The 26,550-nt window shown below is 49.3% G+C and overlaps 4 protein-coding genes across 4 annotated transcripts; 1 reads left to right on the top strand and 3 right to left on the bottom strand.

Annotated features, from left to right (window-relative positions):
* Positions 1-500: 500 nt before the first annotated feature.
* Positions 501-3,243, bottom strand: BKA58DRAFT_410326 (pectate lyase superfamily protein-domain-containing protein; the record flags this gene model as incomplete). The annotated part of the gene is made up of 8 exons (XM_046172209.1): positions 501-576; positions 691-833; positions 871-1,086; positions 1,120-1,778; positions 1,831-2,083; positions 2,216-2,790; positions 2,838-2,999; positions 3,102-3,243. 8 exons carry the CDS (start codon positions 3,241-3,243, stop codon positions 501-503), a joined length of 2,226 nt encoding a protein of 741 aa, XP_046028272.1.
* On the bottom strand, positions 3,129-4,813 carry BKA58DRAFT_138701 (uncharacterized protein). Its single transcript, XM_046164538.1, has 2 exons — positions 3,341-4,813; positions 3,129-3,261 (listed from the first exon to the last, which is right to left on the bottom strand). The coding sequence occupies exon 1, from the start codon at positions 4,793-4,795 to the stop codon at positions 3,455-3,457; it is 1,341 nt and encodes a 446-aa protein (XP_046028271.1). The 5' UTR covers positions 4,796-4,813; the 3' UTR covers positions 3,129-3,261; positions 3,341-3,454.
* A 14,422-nt stretch (positions 4,814-19,235) lies between these two features.
* BKA58DRAFT_311230 (uncharacterized protein) lies at positions 19,236-19,775 on the top strand (the record flags this gene model as incomplete). Its single annotated transcript, XM_046167326.1, has 4 exons — positions 19,236-19,295; positions 19,344-19,466; positions 19,491-19,559; positions 19,584-19,775. Coding segments are annotated over 4 exons (444 nt in total), but the record flags the coding sequence as incomplete, so codon positions are not given.
* A 3,856-nt stretch (positions 19,776-23,631) lies between these two features.
* BKA58DRAFT_455456 (uncharacterized protein) lies at positions 23,632-26,207 on the bottom strand (the record flags this gene model as incomplete). Its single annotated transcript, XM_046174548.1, has 7 exons — positions 23,632-23,709; positions 23,866-24,704; positions 24,767-24,938; positions 24,972-25,140; positions 25,188-25,510; positions 25,572-25,830; positions 25,927-26,207. 7 exons carry the CDS (start codon positions 26,205-26,207, stop codon positions 23,632-23,634), a joined length of 2,121 nt encoding a protein of 706 aa, XP_046028269.1.
* Between the last annotated feature and the right edge of the window lie 343 nt (positions 26,208-26,550).

Here is a 26,550-nt window from a genome sequence, read left to right as displayed (position 1 = left end):
GAGTTGCGTTGCATGAACTTTATACGATGCTGCAACTGCAGACGACCAGCGCGTAAGCTTTAAGCTATGCTGCCGATGCATATGTTTCCGCATTTATAAGTAACTCGTAGCGATGTAGCGGCACGCGTTGCTAGTACCTAGGTACTACTACTATCCCTCTGCCCAACTCAACGGCAGAGAAACGCGTCTTTTGCTACGCCTAGCTCGGCTATCAACATACTTTATGGCTTAAGTAGCGACGCATCCTTTGGCGCCTTTAGTAGGAGGCCTTTATACGTCGCGAGCAGCTTTTTCGTACTTGCGATAGGGAGCCCGCACCTAGATAGGGCAAATCTTTACACGGACTAGTGAGCACACGCCGTACACACCTACGTAGTAGTAGCGGAAGGTCTAAAGGCAGAAATAAGCCGTGATGTTGCAAGTGATATAGCACAAAAGCTCGCACCTTCAGCAATGCTATGATTGATAATCGTCAAGCGCTATTGTTCGTATGTGAAGTGTCACATGTACCGACCAGTTACTTTAATCCCTTTTACTCCAAGTACTCCGGAGAACGACTTCTCTTTTCGACGATAACTTCGTACAACTCAAGTTGTTATTTTGTGCAAAGCTACAGTTCATTGCCTATGCATTCGCGGGTGATGAACGTGCTGTCGTTTCACGTCACTCCGTAGCCTGGTCAAGTCGAACCTGAGAAACGCCGCCACCACACCACCCGAACTCCCCGGATTTGCCGCCTGCGTAGCCGTCGTACTGTCCTTACTCCCACCAAACGATATCAAGTTCTGTACGCCCTTTGTATTAACATTATAAAGCCTCACCGCGCTTCCAGGCTTCCAGGCTTCCAGGCTTCCAGTCTTCCAAATCCACAATGTTGACCTGGCAGATACCATCAAGACCCAAACAAGCCGCATACCCGGGTCCGTTGGAAAAGACCCAAAATCCCATGCCATATAGCGCAAGGGAACGCGTGTCTGGGCCAGGGATACGGACAGACCACGACATGTAGCACTGGCTGATATTGCCTGAACAGCCCTCGAAAGTGGGATCGTACCAGGTAGCATTGGGTGTCCAGGGATACGGCGCCTGGGGCATAGGCTGCTAGTATGGTGTTTCGACCTGCATCAAGGAGGCCATGACGTTCTGCGCATTGTGCAATGTGTAGCCGTACAGCGTATGGTGCTCGCTACTCGTGCCGACAAGCCAAGTAGCCGTGGTGGCTTCAACGAACATGCCTCTTCCCGTGCCGACGGATGTAGGATTCGCGCCGTCCAGGTCGTGATCAGCGGTCCAGAGCCAGCTGTTCTCAATGTAAGCCGAACTTGTCTTTCTAAGGTGCATGACTAGGAACGCAGCTTTGCACGGTTGCGTCTCCGACTCGCATGCCGTTTCGGTGCGCGAATCGGCTGCTCCGACAATACGGTAATGCGTGTTGTGGAAGGACATGTCGCCTTGAATGCTGCCTCTCATGTTCACTTCGACAAGAATGGCGCCGGGTAAGACGTCGGAAACGGTAAAGAGCATGTCGCTGAGTTCAGCCAGTCCTACCTCGTCTGGTTTGCCGATCTGTATCATAGGTTGGGGATTGGCCTCGTCGCTGACATTGTTGCCCGCAGCGCTGATGACAGACCACGCTTCGCCGACAACTCTACTGCCGGGCGGGTCGTAGATGGTGTCTGTCACGCTGTAGACACCGTGCGGGAAGTAGGTGATCTTGCAGTCTGCGTTGTTTTTGAGTGCAGCGTTGATAGCGGCTGTGTTGTCCGTCTGTCCGTCACCTGTTTCTAATTAAACAAACTAACAACCACTTATTAGAGTTGAGAAGAGTACCTTTAGCGCCAGCATCCTTTACGGAAGCGAAGGCGGACGCAGGGTACTCTGTGTACTGCGGCTGTGGCTTAGTGAAGTAGCGTCCGGAAGCATCAGCCAAACTACCACGATCAGGATAGACTTGCTTAGTACCATTCGAAACTATGGCTTGACCATTGTTGTCCTTGTACACGTGTCCGGAAATGTACGTTTGCCCAACGAGGCTGCCTTGAGCTGTCGTCGTTCCGTTGATAACTAACAGTGGGCCAGAACGCTTGACATCAATATTCTCCAGGACGACGGAACTGGAGCCATTGACAACCATACCACGAGTATCACACCAGCTGTCAATAAGACTGAGCGAACCTGTTGCTCCTTAAGCACCTATTTCGACACAAATACCCACGTTGATACAGTTGATTTGCTGCATTGTGATGACCAAACCGTGCGTAATCGCAATAGCTGTGGCGACGTTGGTGAACTTGAGATTCTTCGGGCTGTACTGTTGGTTCCTGAATTGCAATCCGATGAGGCCGCCAGAGAACGTAAGATCTCCTATGAAGAGGCCCGATCCACCGCCGCTAGTACCTCCGTCCATCTCGATACCGATGTGATTGCTCCCATTGGGCATGTTGAAATTGACATCGATCAAGTTGGTTGCTTGAGAGACTGCCCAGTTCAATGCATAGATCGTCTTGGCTGCATCCGCAGCAGTAATATCGATATTGAAGTTGCGCAGACCGATGTAGAAGTTGTTTGTACTTTGCGTATCTTTATCGTAACCATCAACCACCGCAGTATTGTTAAAAGCGCTGGAGGCAGCTTTCAGAGTCGGCACATTGATAGCATCTTCGATGATCTGAGTGCTGATGTAAAGCTGGATGGTGGGGTAGATGGCATATGTTCCCGGCGGCACGTAGATGAGGGCAGGTTTTCCAGTACTACCACCGTTACACTGACTTCCGGCACATCGACTACCATCTGAATACTGTGAGCAGTGAACACCCGCATCAAACAAGGGTGCGTACAATCAATTGCGGCGTTGAAAGCATCTGTGTCACCATGGACACCATTCCCCACCGCGCCAAAGTCCTTTACGTTACGGTAGACGTGGTAGTTAGGCGCATTGAGTAAGAAAGGACTCTTCCCGTTGTGCGGCACATTCGGAAGCCAGAACTCCGACTGCGCGCCTGGACTCGATACGCCGCATTGTTGGTGAGGTGGGTAGTGAGGAGGTTGGTATGGTTCTAAATGCCACGGGGCTATAGAATCATTCTTGTCACCAAACATACCATGCACAGGATTGGCCGGTGTCCAATTGAGGTGGTATGCGAATGGGTTCTGCCGAGTCGCATCTGGCGGTGCTGGTGTGTTGTACGCGGTTGATAAGTGATGGAGTCCCGAAAACCACGCTAAAACCCGTAAAGACTTCATCGTCGCAGTCAACACCTACTACAAATCAGGGATCGTGATAAACTTGCAAAGTCAAGAGCTACAATCAGCGGATGGAGCCGGAATCCAGCATACTTACAGCAGCGACACTCCGAACGTTGCGCCGAGATGAGATGGATGTGTACGACGCACAGAATCAAGGGGTATCAACGTTTATGCGATACACGCTACAGCGATGCCGCATTTGCCGACTTCACCCATGATCATTCTCTCCAGTCCGCAGCCGCTTGTTGTACCGTTTAACTGGGTCGTGCTCATTGTGGTTCGACAAAGGTGTGGGTGGCAGGGAGATCGAGGCGAGGACTCTGGAGTCGGATTGAACGGAGGCTCTGGACGAGCCGATGGACTTGGTGGTCTTGGATTGCCGCTTGGGAAACTCAGTGCAGAAAGACGGTAGTGCGTCTTTTAGTGAGTGCAGCCGGCTACCTAGCGCGTAATCGATGTGATTCCACAGCAGCTCCCGCGCTTCAAGAAGGTGCTTTTCATTACGCAAGGTGCAGTCGAAGATGCTCTTCATGTAGTATGTCGCATCACCGGCCGCGTCCAGCTCGCGCCAGTGCAGCCAGATGTTGAGCGCCTGGTAATCGCAGGTGAAAGAGACGTGTGCGCATTCGAGCGCTGTCGCAGGTCGGCCATAGGCGATACTGTAGAACTCGTCGAGGTAGCGGACGATCGCGGCGCCATCACGGGCGCTCTGGTAGTGGGCTACAATGTGCGATTCGCCGGTAGCGGGTTTCCACTGGGAACTAAGAAAAGGGAAGACAAGGACAGGGTTAAGTGTAAAGTCGGCGAGCGCAGCCTCTTCGTCGGGCGTAAAGGCGGTCTGCAGCGTGGACTCGTAGGCCTGTGAATTGGACAGATATCCAATGATGGTATCGGCCTGACGCTGCGACAATCGGGGGAGCGTCTTGCCCGGAGGTGACAGGTTGAAGTCAAGTTTGCTGGAGATCATAGGCACGGGATGGATTGCGCTCGGGTCGTCTTCGCCGGCAAAGAGCAACAACGGCTCGAGGCGACGAATGCCTGTGCTCTCATTTTCAAGCGAGGCGGCAAGGCGATGCTGCACGACGCGGCGGGCGTTGGGCGAGCGAGGTCCATCTCGCTTGCACAACAGTACTGTGTCGAGGTGACTCCTAAGTTCGGCCGGCAATTCGCGATGCGTATCGACCTCGACGCGATAAGATTGCAGCGTGACGCGCGTGTCCAAGGCGCTCCGCGTTGGCGACCCAGATCGCGCCGACATGGACGGCGGGGGCCCAGATGGGGGAATAGAGCTACCGGTGTCTAAGACGGGCTCCGGTGGGTGTGAGTGCTGTAAGGATGTGCTGAGGGTATGCTCTGTGAGGTTTTCGCGCGTCAGAGGCAGCTTACACCCCCGAGTATCGAGGTTGCCGTTGACAGGTAATGGCGACAAGCTGCGGGGCGGAGCGGAATGCGCGCGGCGCTTCGTTGGGCCAAAGACGTTAGATTCTGCATTGTAGTCACTGTCCTCAGTCGAAGCAGTGCTACTTCTAGAGTGCGCGCGCTTTGGCATGTTGGCCGTTTAGTGCTGCGTCGTTGTGTTGTGATGCTTTGAGCCGGACGCTACCGTTAGCGGCTTTACTGTAGACTAGTAGAGAGTTTAATATAACGTGAGCGGCAAGCGAAACGCCCGGGTAAGCGAAACGCCCACCCTCTGCCAAGACCACCTCTCTCTATACCTTTCATCTCATGGCTTATCAACCCGATCTTGAAGCGCTTTCTCCTAAAGACAGGATTATCTTAGCTATTCAAGCAATGAAATCAGACGCGAATCTAAATAATCAACGCGCTGCTGCAACCTATAGTGTTAGGAGAAGAACCCTTTGTAATTAACGCGCTAGAACTACTTTACAACGCAATACCCACGCTAACTTATCAAGGTTGCAGAGGCATAAAGAGGAGGCAGTTATACAGTATATAAGAAAGCTTAACGCACAAGGTTTTGCCTCTACACTTAGCTACGTACGTAAAATAGCTAACTAACTACTAGCTACCTATAGTAGTAGCTAGGTTAAAGGAAAATAGGCTAGAAACCTAGTTAAGTAGAAGCTAGAGGTTAAGTCTTAGGTAACTAGACAGCGCGATTATTAGAGAGTTCTATGTAGTAATCTAGCTATTATTAGTTTCTAGTTTAACCTTGTACGCAACGTTAAAGCTAAGTACAGCATTCTAGACAAAGACACCTATAACTTTAACAAGACTAGCTTTTAGATAGGCATTAGAAGATTATTTAAGGTAGTAACAGCGTCTAAGAGACGTCTTAAACTACTTAGGGTCTAGCCTAGTGTTACACGGGGTTAGGCTATACTTCTCTAGGCTCGGTCCGTACTAAGGCGAGGTAGACTAAAGCGGTAGTCCGTGAGGTTTGTCTGGCGATTCTGTGGAAAAGAGTTATCGTGGAATAACTGCAGGTAAAGACAATCCAATTCTATAAACGATAGAATAACTAGTTGACAATCTGTGTAAGAGATGAACTATTTGAGTTGACCACAATGAGTGTAATAATGAAATCCAACACATTCTTATACCCATTGCCTTAGGTCCTGTCCTCCCTGGCCTCCCATCCCAGAGGGAGGTTTGGGAGGACCGTGGCTTCCCTAGCCCCACTGGCCTCCCGGAGGCCTGGTCTTGGCGGGATGCCAATCCTGATCACGTGACCCCGAGCCCCGCGATCATCGTTGCGTTCTGACTTGGTCGTGGTTGGCCTTCAACCCCTTCACCCCATGTTAAGGAGAGAATCCTTTGTGTTACCTGTAACACCTAGTAATAGAGAGTAGGTAACTTTAATTGCCGCTATTAACGCAAAGGGCTAGGTTATCCCACCCTTCTTTATCTTTAAAGCAAAGCACTACAACTAGGCCTAGTACTACAACTCTAAGGACTAGAGAATAGGCGTTAGTAATAGCGGCTGAACAACAAACAAGCTTAGTCTTACCTAGTTGCAGCACTTTATCTAGCATACAGAGGTAAGAATAGTAGGTAGCTACTAGCTATTAATTCTTAATAGCTACAAGAGCTACTAGTTACTTGCTTTCTAGAATCTCTGCGAGGAAAGCAAGATTATCACCCTCTATATACCCTTATACTTGTCGCATATCCTATAGCTACTTAACGTAAGTTGTTTTACGCCCTTAAAGTAGGCGTATAAGAAGGAAATTAATATCTTAGCAGACAGCTACATTAACTATATTAATAAAAAAGCCTTTCTAGCTACCTTTGCATAGGTATTTAAAAAGACATTTTTTGTCACAAGACGCTACGAGCACGTGTTTAAGAGCTTACAAGAAGCGTTAATTGTAGCTACGTATAATATCTAGTGTAATACAAGACGTTGCGTAAGGAACAGAACAGAATGCAAAGCGGTGAAAGATATAGCTAGGGCCGTGCGCGGCGCTCAGGCCTTAGCTGGCCAATTAACAGATTTCGGGTGGACTGGCGAGCCACCCGAAATCTGTGCGTTCAGGTGTTAGGGGAACCACGGTGGTTACCGTAACAGTACCCCCCTCTTACTCTTGAGCTCCTGTGAGTAGAGATCATGTCTCTTACTCTTGCATTACTTCGGGTGGCTCCAAGATGTCAGAAAACCTCTTATGGAAACCAGCTACGGCTGCGTTATCCTTCAGGTCTGCAGCGGGTTCCCAGGTCATCTCGTCATAGCCTGTCCATTTAACGTAGTATTCATGTCGTCTACGACGCTTATTGTAACGGAGGTCTTCGATACTTTCTACAAAGTATTCTTCTTCGTTGTCTACAACAACAGGTTCGGGCGGTAGGACAAGTTGTCCTGGCAGGTACTCCTGTTTTGGCGCAGCAGGCCGGAGTAAGGACACATGAAATACTGGGTGTATCTTCATGGAATCGGGCAGTTCGAGACGGTACGCGTGGGAAGAGATCTTTTTAGCTACTCGGTACGGGCCTAGATTCTTCCAATCAAGCTTCTTAGATGCCCGTTGCGTTCGGATGTTACGCGCGTCTAACCATACCTCGTCGCCAATTTCGTATGTTGGCGCAGGTAGGCGTTTGCGGTTCGCGTACTCTTGCTGTAGGGCTTGAGCCCATGTCATTTCTTCACGGATGAACTCAGTAATGTCGCGCATCTTATCCACCATCGCGTTCACCTCACGAGCTTGGAGAGCTTGGTAGGCGGGACGTGTCTTGTTGGTAGGCGGCTCGAAGCCCATTCGGGGATTCTGACCGTAGCAGGCCATCATCGGGGTTACTCCAGTAGACTCAGAGACGGTATTATTGGCTTCGAACTGAGCGGTGGGGAGCCATTGAACCCAATCGTCTTGTTGATAGTTCGTATACGCGCGTAGGACTTGTTCCATCGCAGCGTTAGCGTTCTCTGTTTGTCCATCTGTCTCAGGATGGTAGCCGGTTGAGAAGCGCGGGTCTATCCTTAGTTGAGCACACAGCTCATCATGGAAAGCAGATACGAACTGTCTGCCACGGTCCGAGACTATCGTATCAGGGAGGCCATGATTACACCAGACGTAGCGCAGGAACATACGTGCTACGTCGGAAGCCTCCATCTTATCGCAGGGGATCATGTATCGGTACTTAGACAGGCGGTCTACTACGACCATGATGTTCTTGCATCCTTCGGATTCTGGCAGGTCAACGACGAAGTCGACAGAGACGTCTGCCCAACGTCGTTCGGGTACGGGTAGCGGCTTCAGCAGGCCGTGGTACTTCTCACGAGAAGCCTTCGAACGTCGGCAGACGTGGCAGCAAGAAACATAACGGCGAACGGTCTCAAACAGTCGGGGCCAGTAGTATTCCCGCTGGATTAGTTCAAGTGTTTTCCCTCGGCCAGGGTGGCCTCCTGATGGGGAATCGTGGACTGTTCGCAGGATCTTGATCTTAAGTTCGTCGCTGTCAGGTATCACTAACTTGTTGCGATAGTAGAGGCGACCCTCACGGTCTTCGCAGTCACCAAGTGTAACTGTCTTAGACCGTCGTGCGCCGTCGCGCAGCAGCTTCAGCGTTTCTCGAATAAACAGGTCTTCAGGTAGCCCATCGCCTGTAGGACGGTACTCATCGTCGATGATCTGCTGGATAGATCTATCTGTCTCTACCAGTCTAATTGCTACGGGTTCTCGAAACAGGTCAGGACGCAGTAGGGTCTGTTTCCGAGCTTGTCTCGCTTCCTCCTGAGCAAGCTGGTCCTGAGAGCGACGGGTAAGAGCGTCAGGCTTCTCACCGTGCTTGCCGGGTCGGTATGTAATCGTAAACTGGAATCGTGATAGGTATTCAGACCAGCGGGCTTGACGGTGGCTCAGTTGCTTCGTAGTGGCGAAGTACTGCAGGTTCTTATGGTCGCTGAGCACGTCGATTGGGAAGGCAGCGCCTTCTAATTCTGGTCTCCACTGTTCGAAACAGCGAACAATAGCAAGTAGCTCCTTGTCGTAGATCTCGTAGTTGTTCTCAGCGGGGTTCATTCTTTTCGAGTAGTACGCGACCGGACGGAGGACGCCGTCAGGTCCAGATTGGGACAGCACTCCTGCTGTAACATAGTCGGAAGCGTCGGCTTCAATAACAATTGGCAGGTCTGGGTCGAAGTGTCGTAATATTGGTGCAGTAGTGAAGGCATGCTTCAAAGCATCAAAAGCCTTCTGGCAGTCGTCATTGAAGAGGAACTTAGTATCCTTCTTAGTCAGCGCTACTAGCGGAGCAGCTAGGTAGGAGAAACCGTCTATAAACCGTCGGTAGAAGTTTGCGAAGCCTAGAAATGCTCTGATGTCCTTAACGTTGTTTGGGTACTCCCAATTTACAATAGCTTGCACCTTCTTCGGATCCATTTGTATTCCGTCTACTCCAACTACGTAGCCAAGGTAAGTCACCTCAGTCTGGTGAAACTCGCATTTGTCTACGTCTAGTTGGAGTCCGGCTTCTCGAAGGGCGTTTAGAACAGATCGTACATGCTCCTTATGTTCATGGAGATTCTCACTGTAAATCAGGATATCGTCGAGGTAGGCCGTGCAGAAGACGTCTAGGAACGGGCGTAGTACATCGTTCACGAAGTGTTGGAACGTGCTCGGCGCATTAGCTAGTCCAAAGGGCATCACTAGGTATTCGAACAACCCATATCGAGTGCGGAAGGCTGTTAGCCATTCGTCTCCTTCAGCAATTCTCAATCGGTTGAAGGCAGCAATAATATCGAGCTTCGTGTAATACTTGGCCTTGCTCAGTCGGCTCAAGGTCTCTTGGATCAACGGGATTGGGTAACGGTTCTTAACAGTGGCGGCGTTTAAGGCACGGTAATCGACGCAGAAGCGTAGTCCGCCGCCGGGTTTCTTAACAAAGATAACAGGGGAGGCGACTGGGGAGGAGCTTGCGCGAATGAATCCCTTCGACAGGTGGTCTTCGAGGTACTTGCGCAACACTTTGAGTTCGTTCTGAGACATGCCATACAGTGGGCCGAACCCGTGCTGTTTGCCGGGTATTAGTTTGATCTTGTGGTCGTAAGGCCGTCGTACAGGCAGCTTATCAGACTCTTCTCGTGAAAAGACGTCTATCAGGTCATGATACTCCTGAGGAACTTTCGTGAGTGGATCGGTGTGCTTCTTCTCAGTTAGTGCCTTGTCAATGTCGGCAATGCTAACAGCACAGATTTCATAGCCTCTTTTGCGTGCTAGGCTCATAAACGGAGCAGCACCTATACAGTAGATGTCGAGTTCTGGCTGCAACTTCGACGAGTCGTTCTGCTCGTCTGTTGGCTGGGCACTATCAGGGTCGGGTACAGGTTCGGGTACAAGTTCGTTCAACTGGCGCTTCATCTTAGGTAGCCAGTGGTCGTGCCGTTGTCGTGGCACATGCTTAAGTTTTGGGTTTTGAGGGTAGGCTTCATCATGCCTGTTGTTGCTCCACTGTACCTCAGGAGAGAGAACAGGAGTTCTAGTAGTTCTAAGACAACGTTCTTTACATCGTTGAGCGGTGAAGATTAGTCTTTCCTTGTCGTAGTCTAGGTTTACTCGGTGCTTGTTCATCCAGGGTTGGCCAAGTATTAAATTATGACGGCCGGTGTTCGTGACGTAGAGTCGTATAGATTCGTTGTGATTGTTGTGTTGTAGCTTCAGGGTGACAGTGTGAGACACTTCTCCACCGTCGAGTACAGTTCCAGTAAATCCAGTCGGGTAAATAACGTAGGGCAGCGGGTCTTGACGTAGTTTTAGGTTGCGCGCGAGGTCTCTGTGAATGTATCCAATACCAGTAGCTCCAGTGTCAACTAAGGCTTTAAGGTTACTCTTAACACCGCCTTGTTGAACCGTACAAGGTATTGTAATACAACGTTTCCAGGTATCAGTCTGAGATTCAGACCAGAGTTCAGCAGAGATTCGGTGGGTGCGCAGTCCCGGGGAGCGACTTATCCTCGGGACGAGGCTTTTCCCTTCTGGGATCGGTTACGAGAACGTCGTCCTCGGGATCGCGAAGGTCGCGAGGATCCTGACGAGACAGAACTAGTAGACTGGGTACGGTCGTGGTCACGCGCGCTATAGGATCGGATATGCTGAGTAGGTAGGGGAGCGCTGCAATCCTTAGAGATGTGACCTTTCTGGTTGCACTTAAAGCAGCGGCCTTCCTTAATCCTCTTCTGTCGTTCGGAGGAACCAGCGGGGGCGTATGCTGATGCGTCTATCTCCATTGCGTCGGGGTGGGTTACAGGGTAGCGTCGTGGGCGGTCTGGTAGGAAACGGAGGTTATTATCGTACGTGGATATCAGGTTAGCGTAATCGTTAAGGTCGCTAGGCAAGGCTTCTCCAACCATTGCACGTTGAAGTTCGTGGGATAGAGAGTTCCGGAGGGACGCGATCAGGCCAATCTCATTTAACCCAGTGTCAGCAGCTAGTCGTCGGAATTCGGCGAAGTGGGAGGTGAAGCTGCGCTTTCCTTGACGGAGTCCGCTTAATCGACTAAGAGCTGTCAGCTCCTTGTTTGGGTCTCCGTAGGTAGCTTCAAGAAAGGTAACAAGCTGGTCTACATTATGGATATCCTTGTCCATAAGCGGGTCGATAAGAGCTACTGCGTCCTTCTCAAGTCTAGAGTGAGCGTATAGCAGGCGGGATCTTTCGTTCGGGTATCGGTCTGCGTTTCCCTCGAGCTTGTACCTAAGCTTGCGGACGAAGGCAGGGAGGTCCTTTCGTCGGCCATTGAACAGAGGCGGGTCAGGCAGACGGTCGGTTCGGGGAAGGTCCTTCAGGTTCGCGTTGGGCGGCGTCGCAGGATTCGAGCCAATTCCAGATAGCTCTTCTAGACGAACTTGATCTCCCTCAGCGCTGGTTCGAGTAATGGCTGGGGTAGCAGCAGGAGCAGACCTAGTCTTAATAGACTCAAGCTCTTGGCGAAGCTCTAGAATCTGTTGAGAGTGTCGGTTTTCTTGTTCAGCTAGATTGGCAAGTAGTGCTTCGTTGCTAGCTTTCAATGCAGCGGAATCAGCTTGGATAGCATTTAGCTGATTCAGGATCAATTGCAACGCGTCAGGTTGCCCTTGAGTAGTCATAGTGGTGTGACGCAACGTAATGTCACAAGACGCTACGAGCACGTGTTTAAGAGCTTACAAGAAGCGTTAATTGTAGCTACGTATAATATCTAGTGTAATACAAGACGTTGCGTAAGGAACAGAACAGAATGCAAAGCGGTGAAAGATATAGCTAGGGCCGTGCGCGGCGCTCAGGCCTTAGCTGGCCAATTAACAGATTTCGGGTGGACTGGCGAGCCACCCGAAATCTGTGCGTTCAGGTGTTAGGGGAACCACGGTGGTTACCGTAACATTTTTAAAGAGAAACATTATATTAAGCTTCTAAGCAACTAGTTTAGTCCTAGATAATCTAGAGGTAGTGCTATTAAAGCTTAAAGTAAAGCCTTATACGCTAACACTACCTGCACTAGGGCTAACCTCTTAGTAACCTAAAATACTAAGCAACGCCTAGAAGATAGAAGCTTAAACAACGCTAATTGTTAAGAGGATAAGAGACTATAAGAGCTTATTACCTAATTCTATTATTAAGATAGTCTTATAGGTAAAAAAAGAGTCAACTTTAAAGGTGTATTTACACGCGTTGCTTAAAGCTAGAGTAGCTAGTCTTAAGCAGGCAAATTAAGCTACAAGTAAGTAATAAAAGCGCAAGAAGAAGCAGATCTAGAAGGGAGGGACCCTATCACAGGCAGAGGCAGAGGATATAGTTAGTTAAAAGGATATTAAGGTTTAGTTAGAAGCGGAGAGGCGTTAAGAGAGGGTGCGCGCTGGTAGTAGTAGAGGGGGTGTTCGACACTGCAAAGGGTGCGGCGAGACAGGGCACAATAAGCGCACATGCAAGAAAGATGTAGAGGTTTTTGTTTCTTACAAAGTTTGGCGAGAGCAGATGCGACTCTTTTTTGGGTCAGACTCCGCCCCGTCCCTCGCTCGAGATTCTCCTGTTGTTTTGGCCAGAAAATCTCCTTGTTGACACAGCACCAGTCGACACAATTCAACACAGTGGCTATCTGAACTTCCGTCCATGGAGAGCCATCCGCTACGGTATGGTACGACTTCATCTCGCAAGAAGAAAGAAAAAGAACGAGTGGATAGTCAGATCCGGCTTTGATAGGCCATAAATAGTCGCTGCGGATGAATCAATACAGTACAAGAAGAGTGTGGGCAGAAAAAAGACAAAGACGCGTGCCTAATCAATGGCGAAGCAAGGAGTTCAACGCGACAAGCATAAACCATCCCTTGAAGTCCGACGCTGCCCCTGCAGGCTGGGGCGGTCCCGAGCCGAGCCCCGGCACCGCCGTCGACGAATGAACTGGGGATCTTCCAGCCCCCACACCCAATTGTGAGGCCATTCGAAGAGGAGCTGACGCCATCGCTATCTGTGAGAACGCCTTCGTGCCAAACATTTGCTATGATTAAAGCCTGGATAATCTCTCCTTCCTGTGTTATCACTTAAGTTTCCTTTCCTGTGAGCAAAAGGTTACGCGACTCGTTTGCAATATTGTACAAGCCTTCAATCTTGTTGAGGACGGGGTTGTCGCTGCGGGTGTGGTGTTCCTGAAGGATTTGCCACTTGTCAACATATATACATGTGCTAGGCAGCAGCGCCAAGACCCATCACGTGAGCAGGCAGGTGTCTCCAGCTTTATATCGATCATCAGCAAAGAGAGCCAACGATAGCCATGGCAACTTCTGGAAGATGGTTTGTGACTGGAGCGATGGCCTTGCGACGCGAGTATATTCAGAGTGCTCCTACAGGTCACGTTCAACGGCCAGACACAGATGCGCGGGATGGTGATGGGGCAAACGAAGGCCGATGTTTGACGCTATACCCAAATGATAGATGAAATTCAGCCAGCCGCTTACATCATGGCGCAATCTAATCTGCGCGCACCCCAGGGGAAACCGGTTCTGCGCTTGTCACCATACAACATGGTTTTGACCACTTACACATCAGTGCCACTGGCATCCCACAGGGCTCCGGCTCCAGCCTTCGACGATGAACACGGCGTCTTATAGTCTTCAAACTAGGCACGAACAAGCCTACCGCTAAGGCATCGGCCTCCCTCTCGACTTCGTCCTCGACAGCACCACCTGCTTCCCACCCACACGCTTGCGTTCGCGATCGGGCCTTCCCTCGCCATCATCCGCGGTAGCCTTCTCTGTAGGAATCGTTCTCAGATGCTCCCACTCCGATACTCTCGCTTTCCCAATACCCAGCGACAGTGCCGACCGTCGCACGTTCGCTTCAACATTGCTTCTATATAATAATCGGTTGTGGACCTAGAGAGGGTGTTGTTTGGCATGAGATCTTTGGGCAGCGCTTGCGAGCTTCTGGACACGCGTTCGTAGCCGTTGTCTGCTGGCCTCATTAGATGTAGCGGCACAAGCATCCTGTTTCACCAGGCCCTTTAAAGATGTCGGAGCCTCCACATCGGTGTTGCAGGCGTTGCCGGTGTCGTTAGAACTTTGCTGTGGGGGTTAGTTGCTGCTGTATGAGCACTGAAACGATTCCGTGGGAATGTACGTGGTCTTTGAGATTCTCTGGTTGTGTGATATGCAATCTAGCTCTAAACAACTTCGTCCATGTCCCTTTACGTGTGGTATCGTCTCTAGCGCACCCATATTGGCACTCACCGGCCGCAGAGTATACTGCTGATAGGCACTGCCGCTCCGCTCCTGCTTATGTTCGCAGCGCCGCTGCTATTGAATATCCTGATCACGTCCTGCGTAATAGCAACACAGCGGACTAGCGCAAGGGAAAGAACTTACTAACACGCGACGCTTACTTACTTCCCGTAAAACTAAACCAGTCTGTAACTCCTGTAGCTATGAAAGAGCTAGCCACTTCTAGTAGCGTGTTCTCTATAGAGATTACTCCTGCTAGCAGTTAGTATTAGACTAAGCTAGTTAGGCTACCAACATCCCTAGCGAGTGCTGCAGCGGCCTCCTCAGCTTAGTATTAGAGCAATTAGCAAACAGAGGCAAGAAAAATTCTCGTGAGGGGACCCTAGTGCCCTGCGCTGCTATGATAGAGATTGCTGGGATGCTATTAAGCACGCAGTTGTACTCCTCTTAACTGATTACGGCGAGTGGAAGCATTAAGAAAAGCGCTGTGGTCTTCATTCTGCAAAGATGTGTTTACGCTGCGATCTAGTGTTAAGGGAACAAGCCTCTTTATAATAGGCGCGTACTAAATGCTTAGTCGGTGTGGCTAGGTCCCAGAACTCTGCCTACCAAACGGGCTCTGTCTAGTGACTTGCGGGAACAAGAACCGCAAGAGCGAGAACAGTTGGTTGGGTCTCACAAACGAGGTAGAAAGCCTCAAATATCAATGAATGTTCATTACGTGTGGCTAGATTGATCGGGAACGTCGCGACGACTTGACTTGACTCCTCCAGACACGTCGCCGAAGAATGCACCGTCTTCAAGGTGAATGTATCTGCCTGCATTGACAGATCTAGGTCCATTGGCCGTTGGAGCAGAATAAGGTAAAGATTGGAAAGGAAGGCCAGGATCGTTAAGTGGGAAATCTCGAAGAGTATGACAGTAGTGTGCATTCAGACATGAGATTAACGTTTGTCGCGTACTACTTCCTGGATGTGCTATATCCGCACGCTGCGGATCTTCCACGTCATCACTCTTGCACTTTGGCAGCATTCATCCAAATGCGCTACTCAAGAGCTTCTTACCCTCCTCGTTCCGGGCACAACCTTCAGTCTCGGAAGAGGTTTCCCCGAGCCCAAATCTCGTCGTCAAGCAGCGGGTCTCTTGTCCCCTTTGCTAAGCAAACTCTGGGCTAATGCTGAACTCTCTCACTATCACGTGCTCTATGAGGGTCATAGGCAGCACGTTCCACTTCGCATTCACCCGCTCACCACAGTCCTGCTATTCTGACCTGCAAACAGTCTACTGCAAAACGCTAGATGACCGCCCCGCGGGTACTTAGGTCAATCCCAAACATAGTAAGTGCATTGTTCCTGGAAGTTGGTTACCCACTAACCGTCCAGGGTATGGTTTCTGGCGAGCACTTGGGACGCTGGTGAGATGCTTGATCACTGTGTGCGATGAGGTGAATGTACCTTGCTCTTTTTATTTCGCCAGATCTGCGACTCCAATACTGCATCCCATGATATGCCGTCACGTGAGAAAACGGGGCGGATGTAAAGAACAAATGCGAAGCTCTATCACCGGATCAACAAGATCTGTCTACTTCGTAGCACCACTAGGTAGCAGTCAAAACCCTTGAGGATTCTGAATTGAAGGTTGACCAGTGCTTGGAGGTGTTGCGGCCAGGTGCCTTTAAGGTATGCTGACAGGCTTTGGTGATGCCGCTATTAGGTGCCCAATATACGCAGATCATGCAATATGCACTGATGGAGTTAACGCTAGACTACATGCGGGTCCAAAAGCATGCAAACAATCAGAATGACTTTTCATACAGTACTCAGGCTGAAATGGTGTCTCTTTGTAGGCCTCCAAACGTCTTGCTGTGACTCGGTGTTGTTGGCTTTGTAATTTCTAGTGAGTGGCTGCACCGCACGAGTGCTCAGGTCGTTGTATGCTCTAGATTTTGTAGATGATAGGAGAAGACGCTTGAGTAGATTCAACAGATATGTCTGTATCAAAGTTTCATGGCTATCTTTTTGTGATAGTGATAGACTGTTCATACCGTACGCTGCTCTACCTCGCTCACCCTCACTCACCCTCACTCACCCTCACTCACCCACCGCTCACCCTCGCAGAATGATCATGAAGGCGCACCCAACGCCCTTGCTCAGGAATATAGCAGGACATCATGGCTAATTGGTCACTTCTTCAGGCCATAAGGCGCATAATCCAATTCGTTCAGCGTGAAACTTCTTTATGTGCATACTACTATCTGATCCATTTACTATCTGCAAACTCAATATCCATACAGAGAGCTGAAACCGCTCTGCTGCATCGTATATCCGCACGTTACGCTTCACAATATCTGCCAGGGCGTTTCACAAAACGATGCAACAGATAACTGGCGCTGCCTAGCCAGTCGCTGAATGTATCGTAGCCCGAACTCCACGGTCACCTGTAAGCGGCGTTGCTGATCAAACAGAACGCCGACCGGGCCCAGAGCTGAAACAGAATACTGTCCCTATCTTCCCATCCTTCCACATCCGCAAAGTCAGCGCCAGTAGCCTACGTGGCATTGCCACCAGGATGTAGCACGACTCGGCATTGCATGGATATATTTGTACATACACATGATGTGCGGCCCTTCCCGAGTGGTTCTGAACGAGTGGAGATGCTGACGTCATGCTTCGAATGATCGCCCAGCTCGGGGGCTAGCGCGTGTAGAGTAGGTCCGTGCGAAAGCCACTGATCGTTCTAACATGACTACTAGGGGTGGGGCGCCTTCGCAAACGCTACTCGTGATAAACATCTATTGCTGAACTGAGGCTGCCACAAGATGGCGCTAGAGAGAAACTACCTGGGCAACGATACCCAAGCGGAACGCCCGACCTCAGCTTGTTGGGACGACCCATGTGTCTGCTGTAGCACTGCCACTCTACGCTCACGTTCAGCTGGGTTCCTTTAGTCACACTAGACGAGCGGCGTAGAAACAGTATGGAAAAGTTTGCGTGGCCGCAATGATTTTGAAACGGTACAGTTTTCATTGGTGTACGTTAGATTTGAGGTGCTGCTGCTGGGGTGTACTCCTCAGCGCCTCCCGTTCGTATCTTCTGTCCTCCGTATAGTATGAAAAGATCTGGTTGTAGAGCAAACCCAAGTAGAATGGGTTGCATACTCCCCCAAGCACATTTCGCCCCTTCAAACCTGCTCAGCGGTAGCCGTGACCAGTGACTTCTTATCTTCTCTGAGCTCTACTGTCGCTGTCAAATCACCCTCAATGGCTCTTGTGTTTCTCAGCCAGGGCGCTTTTAGTCCGGGCAAGGAGGCGACAATAATAGCTAGAGTCAGCTCAACCATGCTCAGGATATCTGTGTAGCGTCGAGTTAGCACACAAATTTCAGTGGTACAGTAATGGTTGTCAAACCTACAAACAAGATTTTCCTGGCCTGTCCCAACTTTAAGGTAGATAAAGCGAACAATGCCTATAACTATAGGAAGTGTTCCTATAGCGAGGGTTAGAACAACTGCAGTAGATGTCTTAAGGATTCCTTAGACAAGGAGGGTTGTTAGGAGCACGTAGATAGCTAGATAGCAAGTTAAGCTAAGCGCGAAGTTGAGGATAAAAGGCTCCTAAGCATAGAACATAGAATATGCACCTTCTTCTTAAGACTACTGTATAGAGATGTCTTTGCCGCAGAAGAAAGTGTTGTTGAAGAGACTTGTTAGATAGTAGACAACAACAAAGGTAGTTACGAATAATAAGAGTTTCTGCACTGTTTGGTGACAGTTGAGGTTAAAGAAGGACTAGTAGAAAGCCAGCATGCTAAGCTTAGGCAGGCCCAGTCCGAAATCATAAAAATAGTTCGAGGCGAAGGAGATCTTTGAGCTGTCAGCGGCTATTCTCAGAGAACCACGCGGCTGATCTGTAGCGATTTGCGCCGTGGCAGAAGGTTGGCGACGGGAGCCTGTGTCCTCCAAACAGCGCGTACCTTGTATAGTCTTTCGGAAGCCTGATAGTCGTCTAATACGCCTATCTGAAAAGTGAGGGTGTTGCAGATAATTAGACCTAAAGCATTAAGGACAGACGCTACTAGCAAAATCTTGGACTAGTTTAGTCTCTTGCGGTGGAAATAAACGTGCGCGTGGATGCGCAAAGCGACGAAAGCGCAGGCGACGACTAGGAAAGTCCATTCTACGACCTGGAGAGTCTCGTCCGTCAGCATTGCTATGTCCAACGGGATTGCACCAGCAACTTACTATGCAGTCTCTACCGCCAATAAAGAATGCCATTGTAGAAAGCAGTGCTGTTGCGACCGACGTGTTGCTGGCGATGTCTTTGAACAAAATACTGTATTATTATCTTGCAAGATCTGCGACCTCAGAAGTCATGGCCAAGCATTATTAGGTCTAGGCGTGGTTGCCCGCGTAGTTCCCTGGGTGGTTCCCCGTGTGGTCAAGCCACAGCGTCTTGGGTGAATCTCACGTCTGCATGGTGCTCGGATCCACGATAGCGGGCAAAACAGCCGGCATGTGCAGCCATAGGAGACACTGTCGGTTTCCGGGCTGGACTGTAGCGCATCTGGTGGGAGACTATAAGAGCCCGAGTCCGCGTATAGATCCGTGACCTCAGGCACAAATCAGCCGAGACACTGTCCACACCATACGATTTCAGAACATGAAGAACATGAAGAACTCTGCGTACTTGCTGATTCTGTCGGGTCTGCTTGGAGTCATCGCTGGTAAGTAAGCCCTAGCGGCTAAGATCGCCCAGCGCTGACGTCTTCTGGATCCTTGTGCGCAAACAGATCCTACTCTAGATCTAGGGTATGACGAACTCTGGCGCCTCTAGCACAAGTTCTATGAGCGATAGATAATACCTAACAATGTAAAAGAAGCGGAGTTAATTAACTTAACTATATTCTCTAAAGACGTAAGCCTATTACTCTCGCACTAAGATGCTTGTATTAATTACTTAAAGATTCTAGGGCGCGTCTCCAACACGCGCACCTTTGCAGGCCGCGAGCTTAATACTAAGTATATCTTTAGGCTTTTTATGCCCTTAGATTCCCTATCTATTATTGGCAATCTAATAGAATACGAAGTGATTTAGTTTGTAGCGGTCTAGAATATTGCTTCAGCAACTACGCGCGTTAATTTTACTTTCCTAGCGTTTAACAATATTTCCCTTCTAGTAGTGATTAACACATAGATGACTTAGAACTTAGCTCGCGAAATAACGCAATATGACGTTGTGTTTAAGTGGTTTGGCAACCTCTTCCAGACTCTTATCCTAAGCTTGGGCGGGTCTTTTAAGGAGGCTAGCGGCAAGACGGTAGACAAGATTGCAACATTAATATGTAACTTGCATGCAAGACACTGCAGCGGCAAGAACGCACAATATAACTCCTAGGAGGATTGCTATAGTTTTCTAACGAAAGGAATATAGGTGAGATAGAGCTTTAAGCTAGGCAGAAACACGCTTATATGCCGTAGTATACACAAGCTTATAGTTAAGTATTAGCCTAAAGTTTACTGTAGCTATATTAGGCCTACAAGAGGAGGGGAGTGTGATAACGCGCTTACGTACGTTGAGAAAGTGGACGAGCGACTGAATGCGAACTCGCCGTGGATCGCTGAGAGATTGTAGAGACTTACTGCTAGAGGCCTGCGGGTGGGCTTTATCTGCACGACTCTCTGTTAGTTTGTAATAGTTTCTGCTCGTGCGTGAGGCTAGCTCACTCCCACTGTAACTGCTTTCGAACTACGTTGTCTTATATCAGGGTCCTTGAACACACGAACAGCGTTTGCATGCACTCGACCTGAATCATGTTCTGTACTCTAGTGGCTTTCAGGCGACTGTCGCCCACATACGGCGAGCCTCTGCTAGCGAGAGCACGACTCTATACATCCTGCCTACGCTGCGCGGACCCTGCTCAGCCAAGAACGATCTCTCACTCATCCTGTGCGACCAGCTTCGGAAGCCTCACTTCTTCAATATCCGCAGTGGGCAGCTGCGTGAGATGTTCGGTCATGTCAATACCCATGCAAGAGTAAGAGAACCGCACGTCCACTTGCAGCGATGACTGGGATCGGGTTCCGGTTCTCGCCTGTAGCTTCTCGTCAGCACAAAGTCATCTTACGAGCTACCTACTCGGCTTTGATCGTTGAGTTGCACACGACCCTGGCACACAATCAACCAAGATCCTAATCATGCCTTTGTGGCACGGCCACGCTATCTATCTATTGTTGGCTGCGCCATGTTCTTTGACATCACAATCGCTGTCACTGGTGCTAAGAGCAAGTAAAACAGTATGAAACTACAGACTGATTCGAGTATGTTTCACAACGCAGATCCTGATTACGTACACCACCTTCCCGCTGTCGTATCTATCTAGCTAGGGTACGGGCTCGCTTTCCTACGGCGACTGGTTGGCCTGCAGTCCAGAAGCAGAAACAACGACGATTGACAGAGTCATCTCGAGCATGCTGAGGATATCTGTGCAGACCAATCAGTCAAGTGACCCCGCTTCTTCCTCTAAGGGAAGGCTTACAAATCAGGTTTTCTTTGCGAGCGCCTATCGTTAGGCATAGGAAGCGAAAGACACCAGAGGCTATCGCGAGAGCACCCAAGACGAAGATCACAAGAAGTCCAGTAGACTCTCGAAGTGCGTGCTGCGATAGCGGGAGCAACGGCCATGCATAGATGACGACATAGCACGCTAGGCTGAGTGCAAAATTGAGGAGGAAAGGCGTCCGGGCATAAAACACAGAGCATGTATCGTCTGCCTGGGACCACTGTACCGACACATTCTTGCCACAGTAGAACGTGTTGCTGAAAAGTATGGCTAAGTAGCAAGCAGCAACGAAGAGACCGATGGCGGATAGCGAATTGCGTATGGCTCGGCGATCTTCGCTCGCGAAGAAGTTCCAGTAAAAGGCGAGCATGCTGGCCTTTGGGAAGCCCATGCCGAAGTCGTAGAAATAATTCGAAGCAAACAGTATCTGTGCTTGTGAGCAGCCCGGTCTCAGACTCGGTCTGGTTCGTAACAGCGATATAAATCTCTGGACGAGGAGCATTGGGACGAAAACTCACCTTGGACAGTTTCTGGGATCTCACATGTCCATCTAACGCGCCCGTTTGGTATGTAAGTGTGTCGCAGATGACCAGAGCCAGGGCATCAGCCGCAGAGACGATCAACAAACAGTCGGCTAGGTTCAGCCTCTTGCGGAGACGAGATAGACGACTGTAGATACGCACAGCGACGGCTGCATAAACGACGACGAGAAGGATCCATTCTGAGATCTGTTTTGCTTCTGGTCATTTCTCGTCGTCCTTCTCTGACTGGAGAATACAAAGATTTGTTGGTTGCTCACCATGCAGTGTTCTCCACTTATGGCATCTGTCATTCTGACCATGTGCAGGCCCAGATATAACGCAGTTCCTGGTGCGCGTGTTGAGAGATGAGGATGGTATGTGCTAGCGGCAACGCGGAACAGGGCAAGTTAGTAGTATAGACAGCGAGTTGTGAGCATATAGTATCTTGCGAGTGGGAAAGTGCTTCTGGCTGGTCAAGGAAGAAGTCGCGTTGCTGCGTCATAGTCATCGCACTCGGTGCAAAGAGGTGCAGACGGCCGCAGTACATTGCCGCCGCTATTTCCATCGCGCGTGCCCGACTTGCACAAACCGAGTCCGCGCTGCCCGACCCAGATCCCATCCAGACCCTCATGTGTCCTGGTCGAAGACGACGAGATGCTGGGACAGGCGCCAAGCCACAAACCACTTGGGATACTGGGTCTGCTCGCAAGTAAGACCAGATTCGTTGCCCTGCACCACAAGTGGTATCCTTGGTGCATGACGTCGGATGCGAGCTTCAGCGATGGCATGGCAAACGCGCGACGACTGGACTGAACGGTCTCGACAGATCGTAGCGGGTCTTTGTATAGACTGAACAGGTGGGGCCACTGTCCGCTGTCGATAGCGGATGGCTAGGCCCATCATCATAGAGGCAGACTGGTGCACGCGCGCTAAGGCGCGCGTTCAGGAGAAACTGTTCCGACTTCAGGTGCATCTGACGGAGGGCGTCCCTTCCCTGTCGACAAGACTGTACTAGTTGTATCGACGCCAAGGGTTTATCCTGATCTTTCTGCAGACCTGCAAATGCGCCTCCAGTCCATCTGTGTCTCACATCATTGCATCGACGACGATCAGATACAGTCACCGTGGATCGCACTGATGTCACGTCAGCGCTTCTGTTGCTATCGATGTCGTTCCAGTCTCTTCTGGCTCGCCCACGTGCACCGCTATCGGATGGGTCCTGCAAGCGAAGCTGCAGTGTAGCAAGCTGAGTGGATGCGCACCCCTGTACTGAGCCTATGTGCTTCTACCAAACCCAAGTGACTGATAACACCCTGGCGTGATTACAATTCTTAGCAAGAGGTGTAGAAAGAGAGGCTAAAATCAAGCGATGTCCAGTCCAAACTCGATCTCTTCGTGCTAGAAACCTCAGTCGCATTTGTTCTTATATCCTCTCAGCCAACTTTGATTATTTGCACGTCGCGCCGAACTCAGTTTTGTGAATTAGCCGTATATCTACTCGTACTCTATTATGCTCTGTCACAGCTTTTTGACCCTCCTTGCCTTAGGGGCTACTGTGGTCTAACCTAAGTGTTATGGAATAAGAAGCGATATGTATGGCTAGTTGGTGGACGGAGCAGATGCAGTCGTGGCAGAATTCTGTGACTATAGCTTAGCTAGCTACTTCGCCGAAGGTTAGGTTAAATATTGTTGCTATGAATTGTACTAAAACCTTAAAGCAGAATTTTGGGTTATATGGAAAGGTTATGGCAGCATGACCTTAAACAGTGAGGACTGTAAAATGCGCCTTAAGAATGAAATCTCAGGATGCAGCCTTGGTGGTGAGAGTGTTGTAGCTGACTGGTCCTTCCGGTAAGCACTTTTGAGTCTCATCACACTCGAATAAAACTAGACTGACTTTAACCTGTAAGCTTTGATCCTAACTGGGGGGACTGTTAAGAGAACGATTGGACTGTGGAGCACACGATATTGTTACAGTGGTGTCGATCCGACTCGCGATAGAATGCAAACAAGAAATTTCACTCTATAATCTTTCTTCTCTCGCATGCCTAAGCTTTATACGAATCCCACCGAGGTCCTGTCAAAACTGGTACAATAGTAATTACTTCGTTTCCAGTATCAATATATTCTTTCGAACATGGGATAGATCTGTCCTGAGATGAATCATTATCTATGAATATTGCGCTACGGAATAGATTGGAATACATGACATAGGAAGGACCTTGACAGTGTTCTTCAATTGCTCAGCCTACGTGATAAGCTCAGCATATCTCATCCCTCTCGAAGATGAGACCTCTCCGAAATTAATGCCATGCGTCTTCCAGGCATGGAGCTTCATGGACTTTCTGTCCGTGAACTTCCATATCTCTTCCTTTTCATTCCGCGCTTTGCATAAGTTACATACCTCATCTGTTTCTGCATTGAACTTCTTCACATGAGTCTGAAAGTGTTTGGTCAGATTACCCGGCGACGAATACGCATGCACACGTTCTTTTACGGGCAGATTCCCATTGCCTAAACATATGAAACATATCGTTGTTCTGTATTTCCCGAAGACCTCTCTTATCGCCGATGCGAGAGCTAGTACATCTATGTCAACAGCATTTCGAGACCTATGGTTGGCACGCAAGTCTACTTCATGGTCTTTTGGCGTGCTGCCTTCCTCAACTTCGCAGTAATTCCAAACTGCTCTGATGGCGTTACTTCGACGATCATTTTCTTCTTCGATAGATCTTCCAGGTAACGAGAAGATTGAGTCAATCAACTTCACATGCGGTTTCGATCGTTCAGACAAGCACCTTGGATCGGTTTTGATCTTTTCCTCGATTATAGCACCGGAGATTTGCAGCCGTATATCCTTCTCTGCCCGCTCGCTGTCCCATTCTTCCCTGATCCGTTTCCTGAGGTGGTACCTCAGGTACTTCTTTTCGTTCTGAATCTTTCTCTGCAGGTCTTTGTATCCTTTTGAGCCCTTGTCGAATGCGTTTTGCTTCTTCTGCATTTCTCTTATGAGCGGTGTCTTTGCGACAGATCGTTTTTGCTCCTTCGTAAGAACACGAGGTCTTTCCAGATCGATGTATCGGCTCATACTGCTTTGCGCTTGCATTATCTTATCTTGAGGCGCTGAGCCTTGTACAACAGCTTGTGTATCTACGGTGATTGTTGTCGATAAGTAATGTTTTAAAAAGACACCTGTGTTGGCATGTTTTATGATCATGTTCCGCAAGGCATTACTAATGCGACCTGTAATTATAATTAGCTTATTCTTTGTTTGCTCGTGTTTGTTGCCTTTGCTTATCACTGACTGTCCTTGTTGAAGGCATTGGCTGCTCTATATTGTAGATTGTACGGTTTGGCTACGCCTTTGAACCCTGTAATTTCACCGACATCCTGCATCCACTGTTTGACAGTGGCGTAAGGCAGTGGTTCGTTACTTATTCTATGTTTTGTTCCTGTTCGCTCGTGTCGACGAAAAACCTAGAGGTCAGCTGCCTCCTCTTTGATAGGCACTTTGAGTATGTTGCACCTATCTCGCGGCTTGAGTGTGAATAAGTTCTCTGGGGTGAGCTTATCATTCTTGAAGACTTTATTGGCAAACATCAAGCCTAGCAAGAAGACGTGAGGGCTCAGGATTAGAGATGGATCGAATATGATCTCTGGGATTGGAAAAACGTTTTTGCTACGTTACTGGACTCCATGTAGTCGCTGGAAACCCGACATACGTACTCTGGTTTGGGCCCTAGGTACGTTTTTGTGAATGCGTATGTCCATCGCAACACGATTCTGTTTGGACCGCTGTCTGGATCTCTTTCTATGACAACCTTGATGTCTCTGTAGCGCAACTGAAGTAGAGTAGCTGGTCGATTCGCAGTGATAAAGCCCCCTTGCAAGAAGAAGTATACCTGTATGCGGTATCTTCCCACCTGGAACATTTTCTTGACAGTTTTTAGCGTTGTTTCCGTGATCTTAAGCACGTCCTCTATGCCTATGGTAGGTTTCTCTCTCTGGTTGTAGCTTAAGCGATACTTTATAGCCTTACTTCTTCCCACCTTGCGAACATGTTAGAACCTTTCTATGTTCTATACTCAACGATTATGCGTTGTGACTTACGTTAAGCGTCGTTTTCATTAACTTTCTATCCATATCCTTCTCTGTATAATCTCTGTATACCCCGAGGAACTGTTTCCGGAACGTATCCAAGGAGGATGCTGTCTTGATTCCAGGGAGCCTCCGGCCTTCCTTTCCTTTGTCTTGGTTCAGTCTCCATTCAAAAAACGAGTCGATATCGCCAATCGTTATGGAATCCATTAGTTCTTGTGGGTCTATTTTCTTAGGCGCTTGTATTGCTTCCGATAGACAGACACAATATCTGTGCAGTATTCAGCACTCTATGACTAGGTTGAAACAGAGACAGACACTGGTGGGGGGAGGGCGGAGAGAGAAAAAAGGGTCAAAGAAGACTCACGCTATCCATTGCTCCTTGACATTATTCTGTTGATCCTTCGTGCTCTTTACACGGAAGTCCTCGGGGTCCGCGTTGTTGACCTCGTGCGCAAGCGCCATATAGTACTCTGCTGATCGGACAGACTTAGTCGGAGACATTCCATTGTCGCTGCGCTTGTCTTGCTGTAATTGTGTCTCGTTTCTGTCATCCCCCTCGACACTTGTGCAATCGGTTTGGTAGTCCGGATCGTCATCTGACGTTGTGATGGACGTCGACCGCGCATTCGGCCGACTGCGAACCATCGCACCCAATCACTGGCGGATTCGTTGACAGTACGAGGGAGCAGTGAACAATGAGGAAGTAGAGTCGATATGATAACAAACCAGTGAATAAACAGTTGGGTAGTTCGCTATGCGAGAGTCTTTTAAAGATGATATACGTGGTAACGACTTATCTTAATATTCCTTCACACATAAGCGGCATCCGCATGTGTTAGAGTAGACTCGGCATGGGATTGCAGGGATTGCTTTTACAAGCCAGTACGGAATGAGAAGATTGCATGCTTACAACTAGTATGTAAAGACAAGGGCACATCCCTGACGAGAGAAAGCGCTAGTAGTTGCGCTAATCTTGATGTGGTCATCC

This window comes from Alternaria rosae (assembly GCF_020736505.1).
Source record: "Alternaria rosae strain MPI-PUGE-AT-0040 chromosome Unknown BKA58scaffold_3, whole genome shotgun sequence".
In the NCBI taxonomy this organism is placed as follows: Eukaryota; Fungi; Ascomycota; class Dothideomycetes; order Pleosporales; family Pleosporaceae; genus Alternaria; species Alternaria rosae.
This window is presented reverse-complemented; position numbering and strand designations above follow the sequence as displayed.

Coding starts and splice junctions, on each gene's coding strand:
- BKA58DRAFT_138701 (XM_046164538.1), bottom strand. CDS start 4,795: ATGCCAAAGCGCGCGCACTCTAGAAGTAGCACTGCTTCGACTGAGGAC.